At 33.0% G+C, this 25,308-nt stretch overlaps 1 protein-coding gene across 2 annotated transcripts in view; it reads left to right on the top strand.

Annotated features, from left to right (window-relative positions):
* Positions 1 to 192: 192 nt before the first annotated feature.
* Positions 193 to 25,308, top strand: part of LOC138706325 (protein spaetzle-like) — a 33,812-nt gene continuing 8,696 nt past the window's right edge. The window contains exons 1-5 of one of the 2 annotated variants that reach the window (XM_069835461.1): positions 193 to 332; positions 11,447 to 11,527; positions 19,381 to 19,420; positions 20,113 to 20,206; positions 22,664 to 22,751. In XM_069835461.1, the coding sequence (XP_069691562.1) occupies positions 11,480 to 11,527; positions 19,381 to 19,420; positions 20,113 to 20,206; positions 22,664 to 22,751 (270 nt within the window). In that variant the 5' untranslated portion in view covers positions 193 to 332; positions 11,447 to 11,479. Of the gene's footprint in view, positions 333 to 6,753; positions 6,821 to 11,446; positions 11,528 to 19,380; positions 19,421 to 20,112; positions 20,207 to 22,663; positions 22,752 to 25,308 lie in introns of those variants that run through there. The other variant, XM_069835460.1, reaches the window with a different exon arrangement.

The following is a 25,308-nucleotide window of genomic DNA, read 5'->3' as shown; positions in this document are numbered from 1 at the left end:
AAGAAGGAATTAACTGTAAAACGTGAGATTTCTATTGGTTGACGCAGAATGTAACTACAGACGGAAAACCCACATCATAGCTATCTGTAGTACTACTTCATATCCGCACTTGATACCGCTGTGTAAGAATGACCGGAGCGGCAGCAACTTAGTGACGTTTTATCAATGTGATATTCTTATACTATCGCTATAGCCGTCCTCCTGTCATGACATTGTGTTGAACAAGCAATATGCCCATGCAGGCATTTATTACAAGACATTTCACTAGTAATTTACAACCTAGTTACTTTCGTGTGCTCTTCAGCAGCTTTTGTAGGCAACCGATTTAAGTGGTAAGTGAATTCTGTCACTTAATTTAAGTAGTAATTTTTTTTAAACACTCATAGTAATTAATTTGTAATTTGCAACCTATTTAAGTTAGGCTCGTATATAATCTACAATTTGCATAGTACAGAAGTGATTTGAGTGGTAAGTGAATTTGTTCATTGCAATCATTATTTTGAAAATTCATAGCAATTAATTCTAAATTAAACGTTATGAATTCTAATGTTATTGGCTAAAGAAATTTTATGCACGGTACGTGTCGCACATCCAGTAAAATACTGTCGTCTGTCGAAAATCATATATTACTTTCGTAAATTTTTTCCAACACTGTTTTTTCTAGTTGGAAGTATGAAATACTAAAAATAAAATAGTAAATTATCAAAGGTTTTGTTACCCGTTTATTAGAATATTTTGACAGCAGTATGTTACTAGGAAAAGCATATATTTACAAATCATGATTTTCGAGTTACGACACTATTTTACTGGGAGTGCGATATTTACACACAATATATCTTTAAGATTTCGATATGGCACGGCTATTGATCACATTTAATTAAAGCATAATATAATATATTTTAAATTTAAAATGTAATGATATCATTAATAACAATATAATCACTAAAACCCGGATTTTATGTAATTACATATTTTAATGCTACATATTATTTTATGCACGAATAAAAGACAAATGTTGACGAGATACAAATGCAGGAATGTTGTCCATAAATTTTATTTTACATTTTTTTATACATTTAGTTTAATATTACGTATTTCACACCGTACTACATAATTTTACATATTTTAACATTATTGCAGAATATATAATAAATAATAATTTATAATGACAATAATAATAATAATAATAATAATAACAATAATAATAATAATGTGTTAAGCAAACTCCCGTTTAGCTTTCAAGTGTCTCTCATCTCTTCCTCCTCCAAAGCTTTCTCAATACTGTGGTTTATAATTGAGAAGGATTACCAATAATATATCACGATGCATTAAAATGATATGTAGTCTTCATTTTTTCGGTACCTAATGTACCTAATGTCTAGAGATTTATTTGATGTAATCATTAGTTCTATCAATAACACTTTTACACCATGGAGTATGTTTTGATGGAATGTATTCGTTCATGAGGAGTCGAAAATTGTTGTTGTTAGCTTTCGGAATTCGACTTCATTGGCACTAAAAATAACCTGATCGTCGATAAATAAAATAGCATTTAGGTAGGCCTACTTTATTCCTATCTTATTACCATAGAATAAATATTATGTCATGCTTGTATTTCTGAATGTAGTAGATACTCTGATATACTTTTTCATTTTCGTATGTGAATCCGTCAAGACATTTCCTTGAAGTTTCTTAACAAATGGTACAAATAAATAATAAATAAGTACACAAATAAAATTTAAGTAAATGAATTAATGAACTAACTTACTAACTAACTGACTAACTGACTGACTAACTAACTAACTAACTAACTAACTAACTAACTAACTAACTAAATCTTTATTTTCCTCCAAGATTCTATACAAATGATCCATTTCGGCATACAAAAAGAAAGAAGTCATTAGTTATAATAATAATAAAAATGAAAATAATAATATTAATAATAATAATAATGTTCATAACAATAATAATTATTTAATATTAAATATTAAGTATATAAAGTTGTCCACCTTATTCCTGTTACCGCTGTTAGGAATAAGGAACGGATAAAAGTTTACAAAAGTCGCTTGTTGCTACGGCAACAAGCTATTAGAAAAGAAAAAAAATAGAAATATCCATTCCTATTTCCTAGCAACAGTAACTTCAATGTACAGAGTAGTTTAATTACCTGATGGATAAAATATAAATGAAGATATAGCTTTAATCAATTGACTGATTTTTAATTATGATGTTCGCTCTGATAGTGAAAGGTGAAAGGTATGATAGAACTTTTGCTCTACTAATTGATAATTCTGTATATAATAATCAACTTTTCTAACAGAAACTATTGCTATAACACGCAGTAACCTTTACTAAAAACCATCGCCTCCGTCAGGCACGTAGGCTACTAGTAGTCAGAACTCTAAATTCGCTAGTTTCGCATTACATGCTCCTCGTTGTCTTAGATTTATTACGATAGTAGAGTGAGGACAGTAACTTTAATTCAAATAATTGTTTCCACAGTAGTGCGTAAAGTTGCATTTTAACTACTGTTATCAGTGCCTAAAGTGAGTCTTTAAAACACTAGTGCGTAAAAAAGTAAGTAATCACTTTAGGCATTGCTATTCATTTTATGCACTGCCAAAAAAAATGTAATATTCAATGTACAAATTTCATTCAGTAAGAAATTAATACATTACGTAAACCTTTAATTACTTAAATATTATACGTAACACAAAAAGTAACTAATTTAACATTTATATCTACATTTTAGCTCTTATTATTCCGAAGTTACATGTAGTAAGCCTACTCATTGCAACAAGATTGATGATTTAACTATTTCTAACCGTTTTGTAGATTATATGGCCGGTGAGATGGCCATGAAATCGTGAACATGAATAAAACAGGATGTCATCACAGTCTACTATATACAGTCACGAAGCTTGAGTTTTGAGGGTGCTAGAAACAATAGACTGTGACGGTACTATTTTGCATTGCCTGTAATGAGGCGATATTAGCGATCCTAGTGGTGAGCAGCTATCTAATGTTTGCATATTTACTACGTATTGAGCTTCGCGATTGTATATACTAGACTGTGATGTCATTCCATGGATATTGTGTTACTTCTTAATGGTTCTGAGTATAGAGGACGATGACATTGTGATCTAATAATCTCTACAACCTGAAATATTTATTTAATGTAAATTTGTGCTATCGTAGAAAAACATTGTATGACACAATTCGTAACGTTATCTTTTTGGCCCTCGTGTGTGTGTGTGAAAAAGAGAACCTTTACGAATTTGTCTTATAAATAATGATTAAGAATTACGTAATAGCTACAAAATGGTGAAGGTCATTTTGAAGGAAAATATTACAATTCTACTTTTACGTACCAACCGAAATCATATCTTTCGTCTGAAGGACTTTTCAGCTATGGGCATAATTCTATAGATAATAGCTCTGACATAAATACTTTTATTGATAAAGGCTTAACATAGACAGATGGCTTAGCAAAGCACTGTGCTTGTTCGTCTAGTATAAATTAAAAGCCAAAAATATGACATAAGAGTAGTATGCAATTAAATGGAATGTAATTATTTCCATTTCATAACGACTGTGAAATTAACTTAATAGGCTGTCCATTATTAATTATTATCGTCTTCTCTTTTTATAGAGTGTATACAATTAATAATTATCCTGTAGATGTGATTAATTAATGTCAATTTCTGCACGGTAATATTTCCATGAAAAGCTGTTACTTGAATATTAATGAAATACTTTGTAAACTCATATCATTATATATATATTCCAAATATTTATAAAAGCACTAAACGATTATTACATACTATTTAATTTAATTTAGGTTATCTATGAGAAGAAAAATATTTCAAATACAATTTTGAAACTAAATTATGCCTACATTTAGATTTATTTGATTTAATGGTAAGTTTGGATAACACTTCGAAACTACTTCAAGTTAAATGTCCGCTTTTTAATACTATTTATTTTCAGCTTTTTATCTAATTCCGATACTATTGTTTGAGTGAAGGTTTTGAAATAGAATATTATCTACAAATGTTATGGATGAATTACTTCGTTGAGAGCTAATACAAACAACCAATGTCAAAGCGAGTAGAGGAAATTACTGGATAGACAGAACATAAATGTGTAATTTTTCATTTCTAAAAATACTGGCAGTATACCTTTGTATCGAAGTCTCGTGAGTGGTATTTTACACATTACAGTACTTCCTTTGCACAACATCGGAATGTAAAATATGAAGAATTACAGAAATTTGAAATTAAATATTAAAAAAATCGCTTTTTTTGAAATCATATCTACTGTAAAAGCATTATCGGATAAAAATGTATTACTTTATTAATATATGGAAGTGAGGCTTGAACCATAAATAAATCGGATCAGCACAGACTTACAACTGTTGTTATTTGCAACGTCGTGCGCTGGCCTTTACGTTTCACTTGCTTTACAAGAGACTTCACAAGTAGAATCTCTCTGCGATCTCTGCAAATACATTTATTACTCCACAATTGAAGGGTTCAGAGCCATAGTGGGCCAAGTGCCATTTATTAAAAGCAGAGAAAGCAAGGTTAATAGTTAAGTGATTACCGCAGTTTGATGAAGACTGACATATCATTCAGTTTTAATGTGCATACTTTATATTACTTGCTACATGTTTCGTTAAATTATGGTATTAATTTAATTTTAACCCTTGTTTTCTATGTTTTTAATATATGGTGCTTGGCCCACTATGGCTCTGAACCCTTCAATTATGAACTTAGAAATGCTAGGAAAGTATGTTGAACAAGATATCCAATGAATTCGACATACTCATACAGATTTTGAATAGGTAAAGATGTGTATGATAAAGCGTCATGTTTCCTGTAACGAGTCGCTAGGAGACCATTTTCAGCACTTCTTGTCAAAGTAATCTTATTTTAATGTAGCTAGGAAACAGAGACAACCATACTCTGTGTAATGTGGAAACAAATACATTTCGGCCATAATGAACTTATTCATTGTTTAAGATCCTGAATAAATCCCTAATATTGTTGGTTTATGCCATGAAACACTCTGTATAATTAAATATGTAAAGTTTTTAGGCTTACTGTTACGAGGACAGCTGCGATTTTGAATGCATTCGCTGGAGACTAGACTCTAAATTCCGGCCAATCCAAATGATATTTGTAAAATACACTGGCGTTAAAAGACATCTGACATAATTTTATGACCGTGTGAGCGAAAATTTTAACCACATGATAAGTCTGAACAAAAGAAATAACAAATGGACAAACTTTTAAAAAGTTCCGCTAGTTCTCAATAGGTGATTCTATTATTGGGACGGGTAAAAATGTGTTGGGGGGAGGGGAGGAAATGATGTAGATTAAGTATAAGTCATTACCATAATTGGCAAAGTCAGTGGTATTCCACCAAACCTAGTGTTTTTTTTTTAAATCAGCAGAGTGGACAGAATTTTAAATTCTATAATGCGAGTATATTTATGTACATTAGTGGCAAAAAAAAAACCAAACCGACGGAATAATCAAAGTCCCCGAAATGAGCCACTGCGCATGCCACGCTCGCATTCACAAGATAGCGAGTAATCTATTGAAACTGTTGTAGTTTCGACTGCTGACGTAGCCCATTTCGAAAACCATTAGAAAATAAGCTGGTAAAATTCATGTTCTGGGAATAATAAGTTAATTAAGTAGTAAAATATCGCTGCAATCGAAAAGTATTGGGAATAAATTTGAATAAGGAACAAATAAAGTTTCCTTCCAAGGCAGGATTCGAACCGAAAGTCTTAGTTACCAGTCTGTCGACGCTATGGAATGAACAAGGCTCTGAAATCAGCTACAAGGGTCGGTCCGGTTTTTTTTGCCACTGCTGTACTATTCACGACACTGACTGTTCTCTTCGCCACCTATTAATAGAAGTAATAACTAAAGAAGCCACACTTACTCGAACAAATTATCGATCATTATAGGTTAGTAGGGTCCGGTATCTTCGAACGCCAGTGTACACTAATGTTGTGTAGGCTTACTAGCGTAGCTTAGGCAATAGACGTGCTTTCCTAGTGATTCGGAACTGTACTCGAGCGTGAGTTCGATTCCCAGTTGGGCTGAGTGCCTGTTTGAGTTTTTTTCCCGAGATTTTCCCGAACTGTGATGCAAATGTCACATATTGACGTGGCAAATCCTCGGCCTCATCTCGTCAAATACCATCTATCAGCAATTCCATTGACACTAAATAACCTGGTAGTTGATACATCATCGTGTCGTTGAATAGCGGATTAGAAATTATGTTGGGACGGATTTTCTGAGCGCATTACTGTTTCATATCATTGTTTCATAATTTAATGTTAGTCATTAACAGTCACCGATGGAAAAATACTATACCAGAACATCTTGAGTAAAGAATAACGCCTACTGAGGCAAGTAACCATGGAAATACCTTCAGTTGTCACCTACGCCTAACATCACTTAAGTAAGCAAAATATTTTTGTAATCTGGACTGACATTAGTGCCATCTCTTCAAATACAAATATTTAAATTACATTTCCAATATACGTAATGTAAATAATTTACAGTATAATTCAGGAACTGAACTTCCATCTCTTTGAAAAGCAATGGTAATCAAGTAGACTATTTAAAACAAATATCTACGAGTAACAGGAAGCAACGCAATTTGCCGGAAGTGGTCAGGACTCGTCGTTAGACCTATATAAGGCTGTTCTCTGTGTCTGGCATTTTACTAGGCCAGTTCAGTATGCGCATGAATGTGGCATGTTTCACATAGTAAGAGGTGTCTGTACAGTTCAAAGGTATGAAATAAATCTTTTCGACTTTAGAAACTCAGTAAGTGAACAAAAAAAAATGTTTAATTTGCATGAGGTTATTGAATTGATTAAAACCATGTTTTTCATATTTTAATATGTGTGGTTTGAGAGATATTAACTAAATAAAAGACTCATAATTCCTGCAAGCAGTTGGTATTAGCACAGTCTACTATATACAGTCACGAAGCTTGAGTTTTGAGGGTGCTAGAAACAATAGACTGTGACGGTACTATTTTGCATTGCCTGTAATGAGGCGATATTAGCGATCCTAGTGGTGAGCAACTATCTAATGTTTGCATATTTACTACGTATTGAGCTTCGCGACTGTATATACTAGAATGTGGTATTAGCGTCGTACATTACAGGCGCTATGTTCGGTTCAAGTTTGTCGAGTATGGCGAAGTTCGATATTCGTCGATGTTCGCTCTGCAGAAGGAGGCCTGTCGTGTTTGTTCCACCTTGTTATAATAATATTCGCTTTCCTCCGCTTCCACTCATTCATGTTATATTCGCTTAAGGGTTTTAGCACAGATCTTGCGATTAGTTTTTTTTTATATGAAATAAGACGAAGTTTGTAATGTCTTGGTTGCCTTTCATGTTCGAACATTGCAGGACACTAGTTGATATTCTAAAGTGTTCACTTTTATATAAAATTTATAGCAGTTTAGGTTAATATAATATGATGTGTTCGTGTTGTTTTACATAATAATTTTTGTAATATAGGATAGACTCTTTATAAAATTACTTTTATTAAATATGTAATAAATAAATTCATAGAAAGTGTCGCAAATTTAAGTATCACTAATTTTTTGTATTGCAATTAACATAGAATAAAACATAAACTGCGCTTCTATAGAAACAACACATACGTATTAACTAGCATACTGTTAAGATAACTTCAGAACTGCATGTATAACCTTCCAACTTGTGCCCTGTAACTATAATATGTGAATATTGAATAAGTAGCAGAGTTTAAAAAAAATAGTATTGAGTAGACTATAGATGCGTCTTTTTAGAATATATTCCTCCTCTTTGTAATATAAAGTTATTTACACATTTTTAAATGTATATAAAATAACATAAATATTTCAAAATGCTGCAACTAAACATTGTTTTAATTATATAAACGCTTCATATCGCTTATAAGTGAACCTAATTTGTTTTATTTCTAATAACCGAGTAAATGAAATGAAATTACTTCTGTTACGTTAGACAATACATAAATATCTTACTTTAGTTATATTACAAAAAAGGGGGTTTGTCCGCTAAAAAGACGCTTTTATACCCAATGGAAATTTCTAAACTCCAAATGCTCTATAACAACTGTATCTGAAGTTCGTGGGTTTAAGTTTGGCCAACGAAAATTGATTTTAAATAACAGTAAAAACCTTTGCATTGCTTCTTCTGAAAAGGAAGTAAAGCTGGGTTCCGTGCCGTAGATTTACAATACGTAAATAAGCTGTCCCTGTTAAGCATTGGTTTTTTTTGAACCGACGCATGCGATGTGCGAGGCCCGCCTCGTGCAAATCCGGACTACACCAGAGATAGTGAGTGGTTTCTATTGCTGCGAGGTGCGCTAACTTCGTACCTCGCAGTTATAGAAACCACTCATTATCTCTCATGTAGTTCAGATTTGTGCGAGGCGGGCCTCGCACCTCGCACATCACATGGTCGGTTCAGAAAAAACAAGGCTTTAGAGGTCTCGAGGACAAATGTTTCAGTTACAATGGAACCCCGGTAATCCGGAATTCGCGATAATTTGGACAGTTACAGTTCTTTTTTTTACACTGACACTTCGAAAACAATATTTCACACATTAATGGTACAAGTGAGTGCAAAGAGTGAAAAATGTCCTGATAAATTCAAATTGTACAACATAAGATTCATCAGATATACAAATCTGGCTTTCAGCTAGTAGCTCCCTGTAAAGTAGGTTTGAATAATTTCAAGGAAAAATTGTTCCGGGACCGGGTATCGATCCCGGAACCCTTCGTTACTGGAGGTACGTTAACAGAAAGCCACAATTTAAGTCACACAAGTATTTGTGTGCACTCATAGTTGAGTTCTGGCGCCTTGTCAGCTCATTATTTGAGTCGTGTGGATACAAAGGAAAAATTGTGACGGTGTCGTGTATAGTTCCTGGGGTAGCTCAGTCGGAAGAGCATTCGCGCGCTAACCGAAGGGTCCCGGGATCGATACCCGGCCCCGGAACAATTTTTCCTTGAAATTATTCAATTCATCAGATACATTTATTGAATTTGTGGACTGTAACCGAACTACCAGAAACAGACGTAGACAAGAATTATCTCTTTCTTTAAATAACAGTCTGAAAATTCCAAAGCTAATACATTCTGTGTTGCACTAAATAGCTTCAAACTCGTTCATTTTTAATTAATATTTTGTCTTCGACAAATCTGTAAAAGCAACCTCCACGGTGGTCTAATGGCTAGAGCGCTGGACTTATAACCTTGTGAATTCCGGATTTGATCACCGGCGTACCCCTGATATATAATTTGTGCTCGGCAAGGCCGTGAACCAGGTAACATGGGGGTTTTCTCTGTTTCTCCTATGACATCTTAACAAATCTTCGTCTCGTCGCGGGTGTAGCGTAGACCAGGCTCCTATGGCGCACTCTGGGTAACGACACAACTGCCTTCACATGAGAGAACTGTCAAGTATCGCCATTAGTAAATAAAAATTGTAAAAGGTAGTTATAGTATGTAGGCTTATTATCCTGTCCAGTAATTGACTTGAACTAAAGAACTTCAAACTTATTTTTTAAAATCAATATGTTTTGTTCCGAAACGAAACACTACAAAGACTGACGAACACAACTGACGCAGCAGAACGAGCCACGGCAACGAAGTGGACCTGGGGGGGGGGACATGTGGCGAGACTACACCAGACAAGATGGACCCATGCAGTCACGATGTGGGACCCCTATGTCGGAAAGAAAGGACAGGCAAGACCACGGCTCAGATGGTCTGACATGTTTACCAAAATGGCGGGGAAACAATGGTCGAAGACAGCAAAGAACAGAGTTTTGTGGAAAGAACTAGGGAAGGTCATTGTAAATAGTGTTAAGATATTGTAAATAGTAAAATCAATATTAGTAAAAGTGTGAGATAAATTTTGTAAATAGTAAAGTCAGTGTTGAGAAAGTGTTAGTTAAATAGTGTAAATAGCAATCAGGGTTTGTCAAAGTGCTAGTGTTAATATTTTATGTATAGTGCAGAAAATGAACAAAGTAGTATACACGCCAAGCTCGTCTGGATTGGCTCACTAAGCGAGTTCACTTGAGCCATCCCTGTTGAGGGCCTTCTAATCCCAACACAGGAGGCCTGGCTAGAATTCATTCATTCATTCATTCATTCATTCATTCATTCATTCATTCATTCATTCATTCATTCATTCATTCATGTTTTGTTTCATATGTTTGCAAAATAGAATGATTAAACACTAAGGGCCATATTCATAGACATTCTTAGCGCGGACTTCCGATGGATGATCAACGAACTAATGTTTTTCGTATTCATAAACCAGTGTTAACGATATGATAATGATATGAATCCTGTACAAGTAATCACTCCATAGCCGGGGCTAGTTCAGCACGCACGTAGCGCGGGCTAGCGAAATGTCTGTGCATAGCACCCTTTGCTAGTAATTAAATAACTATACAATACCATTTTTTTCAATAAATAATCTCGTTCCAGTAAATTCTCTACAATTCAGTCTTTCACTGGATATTTCAGACTGGATATTCCCCCAATTAGTCCGAATTATTGAGATTCTCTTGTATTTCTAGCCCGAATAGAAACTTCAATGCTGAATAACCTCTGCAACCAGAAGCTTGCTGAATAAAATAAAATAAAATAAAATAAAATAAAATAAAATACTACTACTGCCACTACTGCAACTGCTACTGCGGTACAAGAGATAGCCGTCTCTTTACTTGTGACACCAAAGTTTTCAACAATCCACAAACAACGTAGATTTTATTAAAGTTAGCATGGCTGATAATATGATACCGGTAATAATAATAATAATAATAATAATAATAATAATAATAATAATAATAATAATAATTCAGGGATAATATGAAATTAACAAACGAAAATTATTTCTGAATTATTTTTATTATTATTATTATTATTATTATTATTATTATTATTATTATCATCATCATTGTCACTGTCATTATCAGCATATTAATATCAACATTAGTCACTTTTCTATGCAGTGAAGAGATCAGACTGTTGGTAGGTGTTCATTTACATACCTACTGTTACGCGACTGGAATACCTTGACTTACCACACCTTTAGTAACCTTGTTATATTTTTTGAGATAGTTCTCTCTTAACTAGAATTTCATTTACATAAGTGTTACTTTTATTGTTAACCGCACATTTACTTAGAGTAGTCTTTTCAGGAGGAAATATATCCTTTGGTAACGTAAGTCATTTTGTCTTAAGTAATCAACTAGATTCCTACTTTCAACATGACGTCCGTTCTGATAACTGCCCATCAGGGAGAAAGATAGCAGCCCTTCCACGTGTAAACTTGAACTTCATATATTACGAGGTATATTACTTTTCCTTGTCTCTATTTCAGAGTCTTCCCTGGACAGCACAATTCCTGGTCAGGATGGCGCGATGTTCTGTCTCTGGTTTGCTGTTGGTGTCCAGTATTTTGGTGAGTTCTTTTCTCCTACGGAAGTTTTCATAATATTTGCATTTGAGAATTCATCGCCGAATTAACTTCAGTGTGGAAAAAACAGTTTTTATTCACGCATGGCAATTATATTGTAAACTATTAAAAATATTTTTCAATACCATAAACCAACTTCGATTTCACGAAAATGACATGGTTTCATAATCGTTCGACCTAACAGTCAAGAATTTTACTTGTTTGCAATGATATTGATCTATTTTTGTTTCCTGTCTCTTCTGTTTTCTCCTATCGTCGTCCTTCTCTTTTTTCATTACCGTTCTTTTTCCCATTCTAGCATTTTTACGTTACTTGTTTATTTCATTTTTTTACAATATGAAGTTACTTACTTACGGCTTTTAAGGAACCCGGAGATTCATTACCGCCATCACATAAGTCCGCCATCGGTCCCTATCCTGAGCAAGATTTATCCAATCTCTACAATCATATCCCACCTTCCTCAAAACCATTTTAATATTATCCTCCCATTTACGTCTCTGACTCACCAAAAGTCTTTTTCCCTCCGGCCTCCCAACTAACATTCTATATGCATTTCTGGATTCGCCCATACGTGCTACAGTCCTGCCCATCTCAAACGTTTGGATTTAATGTTCCTAATTATATCAGTGAAGAATATAATGCATGCAGTTCTGCGTTGTGTAACTTTCTCCATTCTCCTGTAACTTCATCCCTCTTAGCCCCAAATATCTTTCTGAGCACCTTATTATCAAACACTCTTAACCTTTGTTCCTTTCTCAAAGTGAGAGTCCAAGTTTCACAACCATACAGAACAATCGGTAATGTAACTGTCTTATAAATTCTAACTTTTTTGAGAACAGATTGGATGGTAAAAATCTTCAAATAATAAAACGCATTTCACATAATTATTCTGCGTTTAATTTCCCCCTGAGTGTAATTTATATTATTTGTTACTGTTGCTCCAAAATATTTGAATTTTTCCACCTCTTCAAAGAATAAATTGGCAATTTTTATAATTCAATTTCGTACAATGTTCTGGTCACGAGACATAATCATATACTTCGTCTTTTCAGGATTTACTTCCAAACCTATCTCCTTACTTGCTTCAAGTAAAAGTCCCGTGTTTTCCCTAACACTTTGTGGATTTTCTCCAAACATATTCACGTCATCCACATAGAGAAGCAGGTGATGTAACCCGTTCAATTCCAAACCCTATCTGTTATCCTGGACTTTCCTAATGGCATACTCTAGAGCAAAGTTAAAAAGTAAAGGTGATATTGCATCTCCTTGCTTTAGCCCACAGTGAATTGGAAACGCATCTGACAGAAACTGGCCTAAACGAACTCTGCTGTACGTTTCGCTGATATAAATTTAATTAATCGAGCTAGTTTCTTGGGAATTCAATAAGAATATAGTATAAAACTTCTCTCTTAACCGAGTCATATGCCTTTTTGAAATCATTTCTTCTTCAATATCTGTCGAATACAAACATTCTGATCAATAGTTGATCTATTACGCCTAAAACAATACTGATGATCCCCAATAATTTCTTCTACATATGGAGTTAATTTTTTCAGAAGAATATTGGACAACATTTTGTACGTCGTCAACAAAAGTGACATTCCTCGAAAGTTACTACAGTTAGTCCTGATCCGCTTCTTAAAATTAGGTACAATTATGGACTCCTTCCACTGTTCTGGTACAATTTCCTTTTCCCAAATAACAAGTACAAGCTTATATATTTCGCTAGATAATGTAGTTTTACCCCTTATATTTTGTATTATACCCTCATTTACATATCTATTTTTTTCCTTCTTTCTGTAGTTTTTGTTTCTTTCTTTACATTTTGTTCTTCTTTTCGTCCTATGTTTTTATTATTTATAACTGTTATCGCTTTCAAATTTATCCATTATAATCATGCACTTTATTTTTTCCTCCCTTTCTTTCAAATCTCTTCTTTTTTAATATCTCTGTCTTTCTTTCATTTTTGATCTCTATCTTTCATAGTGTCGAAATTGTCATTTGTTACTTTGTTCCGTTCCTTTATATTTATTTTCATTTTCACCTCTCTTTCTGTATTCATCTTTATTTCATTCTTTGCTGCTCTCTTTTTTATTAACTCTTTTCTTTCCAGCTTTATTCTTTTCTTTCTATACATTTTATAGTTTTCTACTTAATATTTAATTTACATTATTAATTCAGTTTATTTGTTACTCCTCTTTTTTAAATACATCTCCTTTATTTCCTTCTTTATTCTTTACATATTCCTTTTTTCTCTCTACTTTCGTTTTTACTCTTTTCCTTCTATGCAATTTATTATTTTATAATTTATTTCTTTATTTACATTATTTTCTTGCATTTTTACTGTTTCTATTCTTTATTTCCTTCTTTCTTTCTTTCTTTCTTTCTTTCTTTCTTTCTTTCCTTTTTCGTTCCTTCCTTCTTTTATTTCTATTTCTTTTTCTGTATATCCTTCATTTTTCTCTCTCCATCCATATTTGTTCTTTTTTACGATCTATCATTTTCTACTTTACTTCTTTATACTCAACTAATTTATTCTATTTCCCCTCTTTATTTATTCATTTCTTTCTTTTTTCTATATTTTTATATACGTCTTTGTTTCCATCTCTGCTGTTTTCTTTTTTACACATCTTTCACTTTCTACTTCATTTCTTTAATTGCATTATATAATTATTGTTTGTTCTCCTCCCTTTTTATATCTCTTCTTTTTTCTTCTTCCATTTTCTCTTCCACTATTTTCTTTCATACTTCTTTGCCTCCTGTTGCTATTTTTCTTTCTTTTGCTTTTTTTTTTTTCTCTCTACATCAGTCATTTTTTATACGTTCTGTCACTTTACTTTATTTATTTTTTTATTTACATTATATAATTAATGTAGTTTCTCCTACCTTCATCATATCACTTTCTTTTATTTCGTTCTTTATTATTTTTATCTGTCTCTCCTTCCGTCTTTCCTCTGTGCTTTTTATGATTCTGTCACTTTATAGTTTATTTTTTAATTACATTATATAAATGTTGTATTTTCTTCTTCCCTTTTCATATCCATTTATTTTCCTTCTTTTTCTGTCTTTTTTCTCTCCATGTTTGTTTTTTCTATGTAATTTCATTTACATTACTAATGTATTGTATCTGCTCTCTCTTTCCTTTTTGTTCTGTCTTTCCTTCTTTCGTCCTTACTTATCTTAGTCTATGTTTCATTTTTTCTTTCTCTGTTACCTTCGTTCCTAATTCAATTTCTTTTCTTACTCATTTATATTATTCTCACCTTTGTTATATTTTAATTTATTACTATTCTCGTTTTCTACTTCTTTAATTTTTTCCTAGTTCTTTCTTGCGATCTTTATTTCCTTCATATGTGAGAACTTTTATTATCCCTTCCTTCTACCAATTTACATTTTTATACATTCCTTCTTTTTTCCTTTTGACATATTTTTGTTTACTATCTCTTCCTCTATTTCTGTCTTCTCTTTCTATACCCTTTAGCGTTTGTATTTTTATGTTTGTCTTACTTACTTACTGGCTTTTAAGGAACCCGGAGGTACATTATTCTCACCTTTATTATATTTTAATTTATTACCATTCTCGTTTTCTACTTTCTTTAATTTTTAAATAATTCATTAATTTTTTCCTAATTCTTTCTTGCGATCTTTATTTCCTTCATATGTGAGAACTTTTATTATCCCTTCCTTCTACCAATTTACATTTTTTATACATTCCCTTTTTTTTCCTTTTGACATATTTTTGTTTACTATCTCTTTCTCTATTTCTGTCTTCTCTTTCTATACTCTTTAACGTTTGTATTTTTATGTTTGTCTTACTTACTTACTGGCTTTTAAGGAACCCGGAGGAACATTGCCGCCCTCACATAAGCCCGCCATTGGTCCCTATCCTGTGCAAGAATAATCCATTCTCTATCATCATATCCCACCTCCCTCAAATCCATTTTAATATTATCTTCCCATCTACGTCTGGGCCTCCCTAAAGGTCGTTTTTCCTCCGGCCTCCCAACTAACACTCTATATGCATTTCTGGATTCGCCCATACGTGCTACATGCCCTGTCCATCTCAAACGCCTAGATTTATTGTTCCTAATTATGTCAGGTGAAGAATACAATGCGTGCAGTTCTGTGTTGTGTAACTTTCTCCATTCTCCTGTAACTTCATCACTCTTAGCCCCAAATATTTTCCTAAGCACCTTATTCTCAAACACCCTTAACCCATGTTCCTCTCTCAAAGTGAGAGTCCAAGTTTCACAACCATAAAGAACAACCGGTAATATAACTGTTTTATAAATTATAACTTTAAGATTTTTTGACAGCAGAATGGAAGATAAAGGCTTCTCAACCGAATAATAAAATGCATTTTCCATATTTATTCTGTGTTTAATTTCCTCCCGAGTATCATATATATTTGTTACTGTTGCTCCAAGATATTTGAACTACTCCACCTCTTCAAAAGATAAATTTACAATTTTTATATTTCCATTTCGTACAATATTCTCGTCACGGGACATAATCATATACTTTGTCTTTTCGGGATTTACTTCCAAACCTATCTCTTTACTTGCGTCCAGTAAAATTCCCGTGTTTTCCCTAATCGTTTGTGGATTTTCTCCTAGCTTGTCTGTATTTAAAAAAGTATTAATTAAATGCCATGTATTATATTTTCATGAGTAATTCATTACATATAAAATGCAGTACACTGCTCGAAGTGGGTTAAACGAATGTGTGTACATGCAGCATGTTTGGAGGCTCTTCAAAACAAAACAAAATAAAGAAAAATAAAGAACGACTATGTTATTGTTGAATGAAATATTATTCTAAACATCAGACAGGTAAACGTGAAATTTCTTGTAAACAGAAAAGCAACTGAGCCGTAATGTTATCGTGTAAGGAAAGAAAAAAATATATATAGTGTCGTTAACAAAGTTATCTCCAAGCAACGAAGGAGTGATTATTTCCTTCCGAGCATATTAATGTTTTTCCTTATGTGCGACAGAGCGAGCAACCTTCAACGATATTGATACTCAAGAAAACCTGAATTCAAGATTTCTATCAGTTTTGAGGTATACGGACGGTATAAAGGAATTACCAGAATATTAAATTTAATATGGGGGTTCATTCAGAGTGACAATTAACGCCCTTCAGCAACAAAATTCAGAAAATTTATTTTTCTCTTAGCATATTGTGTTTTTATTTGTATAGTAAATTTGTAATAATTCATATCAACGTGAAAATAAAACTATAAACGTTTTATTGCACTGAATATTAATTTACTTTTAATTGAACTATTTTTAAACGTTCCTAATACTTCAATCTATCCCTGCTAGGGTAACTCTGTCCTTCATATAAATAAAGCATGTGAGTGAGCAGGAATATATCTATGTATAGTGTATATTTTACTTTATGTAGTGTAAAAACCGAAGGCACAAACAGAGAGTAAGAAATTAACCAGAGGAAGTCAGGGAAAGCAGGCAAGAATCTCAATTTGATTGGCCCGCCAAATGTGAGTAATTGAACTAGCCCTATAATATGCGTTACAGGAAATCCTTGCCCTAATGGGATTTCATAAACTGTTCTTATTTATTCATTCATTCATAGTGTTCTGCCCAAGGGCAGGTCTTTCACTGCAAACCCAGCTTTCTCCAATCTTACCTATTTCCTGCGTTCCTCTTTTTCTCCTCATGTGATCCATATATCTTAATGTCGTCTACCATTTGATATCGTGTTCTACCACGAACTCTTCTCCTGTTCACCATTCCTTCCAGTGCATCCTTCAGCAGGCAGTTTCTTCTCAGCCAGTGACCCAACTAATTCATTTTCCTCTTCCTGATCAGTTTCAGCATCATTCTTTCTTCACCCACTCTTTCCAGCACAGCTTCATTTCTTATTCTGTCTGTCTGTCCACTTCATATTCTTCTCCATATCCACATTTCAAATGCTTCTTTCACTTCTCTTTACGTCGTCGGTTGTAATGTTCATATTTCTGCCCCATACAATGCCACACTCCATACAAAGCACTTCACTAGTCTCTTCCTTAGTTCTTTTTCCAGAGGTTCGCAGAAGATGCTTCTTTTTCTACTAAAAGCTTCCTTTGTCATTGATATCCTCCTTTTGACTTCTTGGCTGCAGCTATGTTACTGGTTATAGTAGGGCTTCATCCAAAGTATTTGAAGCTGTTCACTTGCTGTACTGCCTCATTAAGAATTCACAAGCTTGCCTTCTTTATTTTTATTCCGACAACCATGGTCTTCGTCCTATTTGTATTTATCTTCATCCCATACTGCTCACAGCTGTTATTTAGCTCCAATAGCATATCCCTTAGTATCGTCTCCTCTCCTGCTAACAACGCCATATCATCAGCAAATCTTATGCACTTTATTCTTCTACCTTCTGCTATCACTCCTCCCACTTTTCGAAAATAATTCTTCACTAAATCTTCCAAGTAGATGTTGAACAGGGTAGGTGATAAAAGGGATCCTTCACGTACTCCTCTCTCTATTTCGCTTCCTTCTGACATTTCTTCTCCTGCCCTGACTTTGACTCGTTGTTTCATATAAAGATTACTGAACAGCTTTCTCTCTTTCCAATGTACACAAATTTTCTTTAGGGTTCCCAGCAATTTATTCCAATCCACGTTGTCAGAAGTTTTTTCGTAAGTCCACAAATACTATAAACACTTCTTTATTTTTCTCTAAGTATCTTTCGTCGATTGTTCGTAGCAGTCCAATTGCATCTCTCGTACCTTTTCCCTTCCTGAAGCTAAACTGCTCTTCTTCCAACTGTTCTTCCATCTTCCTTATTCGTAAGAGAATCTTCGCTGAGTATGATATCAGGCTGATAGTCTGAACTCGCTACACTTCTTGTCATTCTTTTTATTAGGTATTGGAAGCAACATTGTCTCCTTAAAATCTTCAAACTATTCGCCTTCCTCATATATTTTGTTGCATAATGATAGAATTGTCTTAGCTCAAGCATTCCAGTAATTCAATTAGGATTCCATCAATTCATTTTATTATCCCATTCTTCATTTTCTTAAGCGCTAATTCAACTTCTTCCCTTAAAACAGAAAATCCCTTTTCGTCTTACGATGCGGCTGCTTCGTCTTTTATAGCTAATTCTAAGTCATCTGGACAATTCCTTGGCTCATATAACACTTCTACATATTTTGGCCACTTGTTTAATATTCCTTGTTTGTCTGTTATTTCATTTTCGATTTCTTATACTTCAAAAAAGTTGTTTCAGGAGACTTGGTACAATCGCCAGCTGTTTTGTTTGCTTTACCTTACCTCAAAAGAAAATGAATTTTCTCCAGAATTATAGCAGATAGGCAAACACAATTTTTATTAATCCTAAAGCAGAACTTGACAAGTTTATTGATATCCACAATGAGTAACTGCAATTATTTTCTTTCAAAATAATTAAACACTGGAGTGCAAATTTCCTACTTTTTTCGTTTAGTACCATGTTCTAAGAAAATATTTGTCAGAACTTAAAAAAAAAAAAAAACTTTTATACACATTTTAAAAAATAATTTAACATTGGATGTGAAACCTTTTCGACACAAAATCTTAATTGTTTTTTAATCTATAAATTAACATAATCAAAATAAAATTATGATTGAAATAAATGTGTTTAACTTGAAATAATAGGTACAACTTTGTATATAATTACATAGACTTTAAAGAAAAAGATATTTTCCTCTTTTCTGTATTGAAATAAATGTGTTTAACTTGAAATAATAGGTACAACTTTGTATATAATTACGTAGACTTTAAAGAAAAAGATATTTTCCTCTTTTCTGTATGTTGATATTAAAATAACCTTCTGTTTTTTAACAGGTGTTATATTTCGGAGTCACGGTTCAAGCTCGATCAACAGGTAAGTTTCAGCAACATGTATAATTGTAGGGGTCTATGCAACTCGAGGAATATTTATGAAACACTGTTTTAGCTTTCATATATTATATTATATCATATATTATATTATATTATTGTATATTATATTATATTATATTATATTACATTACACTATATTATATTATATTATATTATATTATATTATATTATATTATATTATATTATATTATACTATATTATATAATATAATTTATATTATATTACATTACATTATATTATATTCGGGCCAGTTCAAAAGAGAAAAATACTCAAATTAAATTCATTTTAAAGTTTCATGTTGCTGTAAAAAATCCAATCAACATAACTAATTGGAACTTCCAGTATTACCTGAAACATGGTTAACAAAATTTGGAGCATTTTCAGTCATCCTTGGATTTTTCATAGCAAGATGAAACTTTAAAATTAAGTTTTCTCAGAACTTTAAATTTTGAATTTTATTTCCTTTTGAACTGGCCCATCGATATAACACAATATAAGATAACATATTTAAAATATATGAACAAATTGTTGCATGTGTAGAAGCAATTTGATTAATTACTTTTTATATATAACTGAACGTAGAAAATAATAATGCTCGTACATTCTCACATTTAAATAATATTATGTTAATCATGTTTCGAATACTTAGAGAGTTAAATTTATTTCATTCTACAGATCGACGGAAAAGAGATCCTCAAGCAACGAAGCCTGCCGATAACGCATGCGGAACTGGAAATTCTTTTTGTGATAACGTAGCGGATTATCCTATGTAAGTATCAGAGAAATACATGTGCCAAAACCTCATGCTATTGTTGGAGAACAGAAAGCAAGCTTGGAAGTTTATGTTACAGTGGTTTTAATCGTTTTAGAACCGTCTGTGTGCTGCAGAACTTTGTCGAGTCTATATCTGACATGTGCCAGAAAGTTATTGACAATTTTAAGGAACGTGTTTAAATCATTGTATTGCTATTCGCACTAGTCATTTTGAAAATGTTACTAATCGTGCATGAATCTCTCATGTCCTCTCGTTATACTGTACATGTGGAGCAATAATTGAAATATATAAAATTAGTTCAAGGTTATTAATTATTAAAATCGTTCGTATCTTATTGGCGCTCTCGGTGCCATTCTAACGTGACCTAACCTAACCTGACCTACTAACCTCCATATTATTTAATGCAAAGAGTTACTAGAGTTGCACTTGAATCATTAATACTATAATGAGTCAGAATTGTATCAGGTCAGACAAATTATGTAGCAATTCGTATAATAATAATAATAATAATAATAATAATAATAATAATAATAATAATAATAATACTTTATTGCCAGAACAAAGATACATATTAATTTTTTTATATAAGACTTCTCTAGCACCCCCAGAAAGAGTAAGTTGCATACTCGTGCTCAGGGGGCATTCCACATAAGTTAATGTTAAGACATTTTATTGAATAACGGAGTAAAAAGTAATAAAAGTAAAGAGAAGAAAGAAAAAACATTTCACAATAATTGAACTCTAAATTTTCTCTGTTGACAACAATTTTTAATAGATTTTTTTAAATAAGGAACATTATCAAATTGTATGTTTGGGAATTTGGATATTGTCATATTATAAAGCATTGGACCGAAGTGTAGAAGTAAAATATCTAACAGTGATAAAGGCTATGGAAACCAAATGTCTGAGATGTACAGGTTATGTCGGGACAAATTAAATGGTTTTGGGCGCGTTTGTAAATACAAATACATAGGATTTAGTTTCAAAATTCCGCGAAGAAATTAATATTTCTCTTTTTCACAGCCAGTGGATGTGTTCCACTTGTTTAATGTTTGCACTGTGTTTTTATGAAGTGAACTTAGGAACTGTGACTAAATGGGATAGAAGTTTCACTCATTTTTGTGTCTGTTGTTGGCTCAGTTTTGTTACAAAAGGAGAAGACGCATAAATACAAAGCTATATGACTAAAACTAAATGACAAAGTCCAAATAAATGACAATTCAATGAAGAAAGAAGGGAATGATGATTCACATAAGAGAATATAAATCGTACTTCACACGGAACAAGTCATTGAAAGAGAAATAATAGCTCCTAATAACAGTGGCATTATTTCTGCGGTAACTTGAACGCCGTAATTTAAAATCATAGACTTCGTTGAATTTCAGTTTTGTTTCATGACATGTAGGTTGCAACGTAGCAATTACGCACTCTTCGTTCACTGATATTTATATCCTCTTTCTAGTAGGCTACATAATGTACGAAAATGAATAAATTCAAATTAAATATGTGATAAAGTATTCTGTAGGGCATAGTTTCAATAAAAGATAAATCAGGCGTTTATAAAATTTAAAATGTAGGATATCACGTAGCATATTTATTAAAATTTTAAATCATATGAAAGATTATAAATTTATATTTCTTAAGTAAGTAGTTTCCTCTGTCTGAAAAGGAAGTTTCTGGGTATTCAGTTTTTTGTTGGAAGAAGTAAAACTGTTCCATTCTTTCTATGTGGTCTAATTCGAATTCTGATTGCAATATATGAAAATTCCAGCATTAATTCTCTTACATTTAATCTCTCATTTGAACAGATATGTTTATTTTCCGATAGAATAATACCTACATGTATCATAAAATTGTATTAATTTACTTTTTCGCTTTAGGCAGCTGAATTTTAAATCAGCCACCGGTATAGCTCAGGCGGTAGGCGCGTTTGTCTGCTGATCTAGGGTGCACTCGGGCGTGGGTTCGATTCTCGCTTGGGCTGATTACCTGATTGGTTTTTTCCCCGAGATTTTCCCAAATCATAAAGCGAATGTCAGATAATCTATGGCGAATCCTCGGCCTCATCTCGCCAAATACCACCTCGCTATCGCGTCAATTCCATTGACGCTAAATAACCCAGTACTTGATACAGCGTCGTTATATAACTAAATAAAAATATTAAATCATGCATTTAAACGTAACGTTATAGGAGACCAAAGTATTATATGAGGGGCTCACAACCAGAGTGGACCAAGTCCACCAGTGATCAGTTTGTGGATTAATACAATCTCGGATGAAGAAAACTTTGATTTATTCATTGCCATCACAAAGTCCATAAGCGTGAGCCAAGAACTAAGACTCTATTCCAGATGGACTTGGTCCACTCTGGTTGTGAACCCCTCATATTTAAGAACATTATTGGAATGTTGTTTTTGTAGCATTTCTCTTGTATGAATTATATATTTTCAGAGCCAAAATAAAAGAAATTCTCGAGAAAGAGAAAGGAAAGCATGGAGATATATTTGGGGTTGAATCACAAGTACCGAAGGAAATGCCGGTAAGTTTGTGTGACTCTTAAGCCTTGGTTTTTCTGAACCGACGCATGCAACGTGCGGGGTGCGAGGCCCGCCTCGCACAAATCCGGACTACACGAAAGATAGTGAGTGGTTCCTATAATTGCGAGATACGAGGTCTGCGCACCTCGCAGCCATAGAAACCACTCACTATCTCTCGTGTAGTCCGGATTTGTGCGAGGAGGGCCTCGCACCCCGCACGTTGCATGCGTCGGTTCAGAAGAAACCAACTTCACAACACACGCACACACACACACAATCGTAGCTTGGCTAGTGTTCTCTTCAAAACGACCGGAATTCTGTAGCAACGTTGAACTACTACGACATCGCATGGTAGACAAGCTTGCAGATTGAATTCCCGTCTAGAATATTAGATGTTTATCCGTTTTCAGTTTGATGTTCTGCGTTATCTGATATGGAGGCCCGATCTGGTGCTAAATCTACATCATGGGACTCTAACTTGTCATATAATATCAGGTTGAAAAAATAAATTATGTCCGTAAACTTGGCAACGGTATGAAGAATTCTTGAAAATAAATGTTCCATGTATAATCCCTATATGAATATAGTAGAGACAGAGAGAATGGACCTAAGTGAATATTATGATCTTTTGTCTGAAGAAAAATAGGTGAACATTTCTTGTGTGTCAAATAAATGCATTGCCTAAAACGAAAGAAACAAAATTATCATCATTTAGAAATATAACTTAAAGTGAAATTTTATATTACTTAATAATTAACTATATCAGAGTTGTTCAAATTTTATATTCGTCTACTCTACGTGTTTCACATCGTTAGTGTAAAGGCTAGAGTATCGTCCTTCTGCGACACATGCTACACTGGGCTGCAAAAGTAATGCCGAGTCGAAGTCGCTACCGATTTGAAATATTATCACAGTCTAGTATCTACAGCCACGAAGCTCAATATGTAAGAAAATATATGCATCCATAGATAGTTGCTAACCACTAGGATCGCTACTATCGCCTAATCACAGACAATGCGAAACAGTACCTGCACAGTCTATTGTTCCTAGTACCTCATGAACTCAAGCTTCGTGACTTTTTATACTAGACTGTGATTTATCGTGTTACGAGGACTTCGCCCTTAGGAAACAATAGAAATAGAGATCACAGAAGGCATTGCAATAAAATAATTATACAAATCTGATACAAATACACTGAACTAGCCTGAATTTTCTAAATAGTTTTTATTCCATGCAAAGAAGAAATGTGTACTTAAATGTTTCAATTATATTTAATTTTCAGTTCTGTATCAGTATTTATAATACAATGTTAGGTTTATATTTGTAATTGATGCTTTTTATTAATACAATATGAAACATAAACTGGCCATATACTGTATATCGGTTGTAAAATGACAGCATTCATGGATAGTAAGGAAGGCTGTGGAATAAACTGCAGTTTCACTATTTTTGTGTAGTACTGTATTGTTATTAAAGTTGTAAAATAAAAGTATATGAATAATTTGAAGTCAATTAATATTGAATAATAATGTGAACATGTCATAAAAATCGCATTTACATGTTAAAAGAAAATTAATCTCACGAAAATAGCTTTCCACGTTGACATCTTTGCTGAAGTGTTCGGAAAACGATATAATTTCGTATCAGAATTTCTTTTGCAGCTCAGTATACCTGGTACAAAATCACAGTCTGTCCAGATGCAATTCTTTGTGTCAAATACAATCTATACTAATAATAAATCTGTAGCCGAAATTTTTCTGGTAATTTTCGATTTTCTAAAAATAATTGGTCCTAACATATATAATTAACCGTCCTGAAACCGAAAATCGCTTTTTTGACATTTTTGTTTGTATGTCTGTCTGTCTGTCTGGATGTTTGTTACCTTTTCACGTGATAATGGCTGAACCGATTTATATGAAATTTGGAATATAAATTAAGTTCGTTGTAACTTAGATTTTAGGCTATATGCATTCAAAATATTTTATTTAAAAGGGGAGCTTGAATTAAATAAATAGAAATATCTCCTTTATTATTAATTTTCATGAAAAATATTACATAACAAACGTTTCTTTAAAAATAATTTCCGATAAGTTTTATCATATGCAAAATTTTGATAGGACTTATATTTAATGAGATAAATGAGTTTAAAAACTACAATAACAACGCCATATAAGGCGGTGTACTGAAATAAAAAACAAATGACTCCGTCTATAAGGGGCCTTGGACAACAACAATCGACAGCTATGAAACATACTGTAGCCTACAGAGAATGTTTCTGTGTTTGTATGAAGTAATATTGGAAGCTAAATTAACCGATTTGTATAATTAATTATTAATTCACCATTGGGAAGTGTAGTTTCTCTAGATGGACATAATGCTAGGCCTATAATGTTATTACAGTAACTTCTGAGTGAATCGAGGACAGGTAAGATTAAAATAGCTTCTTATGCACAGAAAACTTGATAGGCATTCGTTTCCTGTATTTCCTAAAATAATTTTTATGACCAAATGAGTGGTCTCTGGATCAAAATGATACCATTTTAATTTTTTTAATACAAT

Source organism: Periplaneta americana, chromosome 9 (genome assembly GCF_040183065.1).
Source record: "Periplaneta americana isolate PAMFEO1 chromosome 9, P.americana_PAMFEO1_priV1, whole genome shotgun sequence".
Taxonomy (NCBI): domain Eukaryota; kingdom Metazoa; phylum Arthropoda; class Insecta; order Blattodea; family Blattidae; genus Periplaneta; species Periplaneta americana.
Note: the sequence above shows the minus strand (reverse complement) of the source record. Positions and strands in the feature narration are given on the sequence as shown.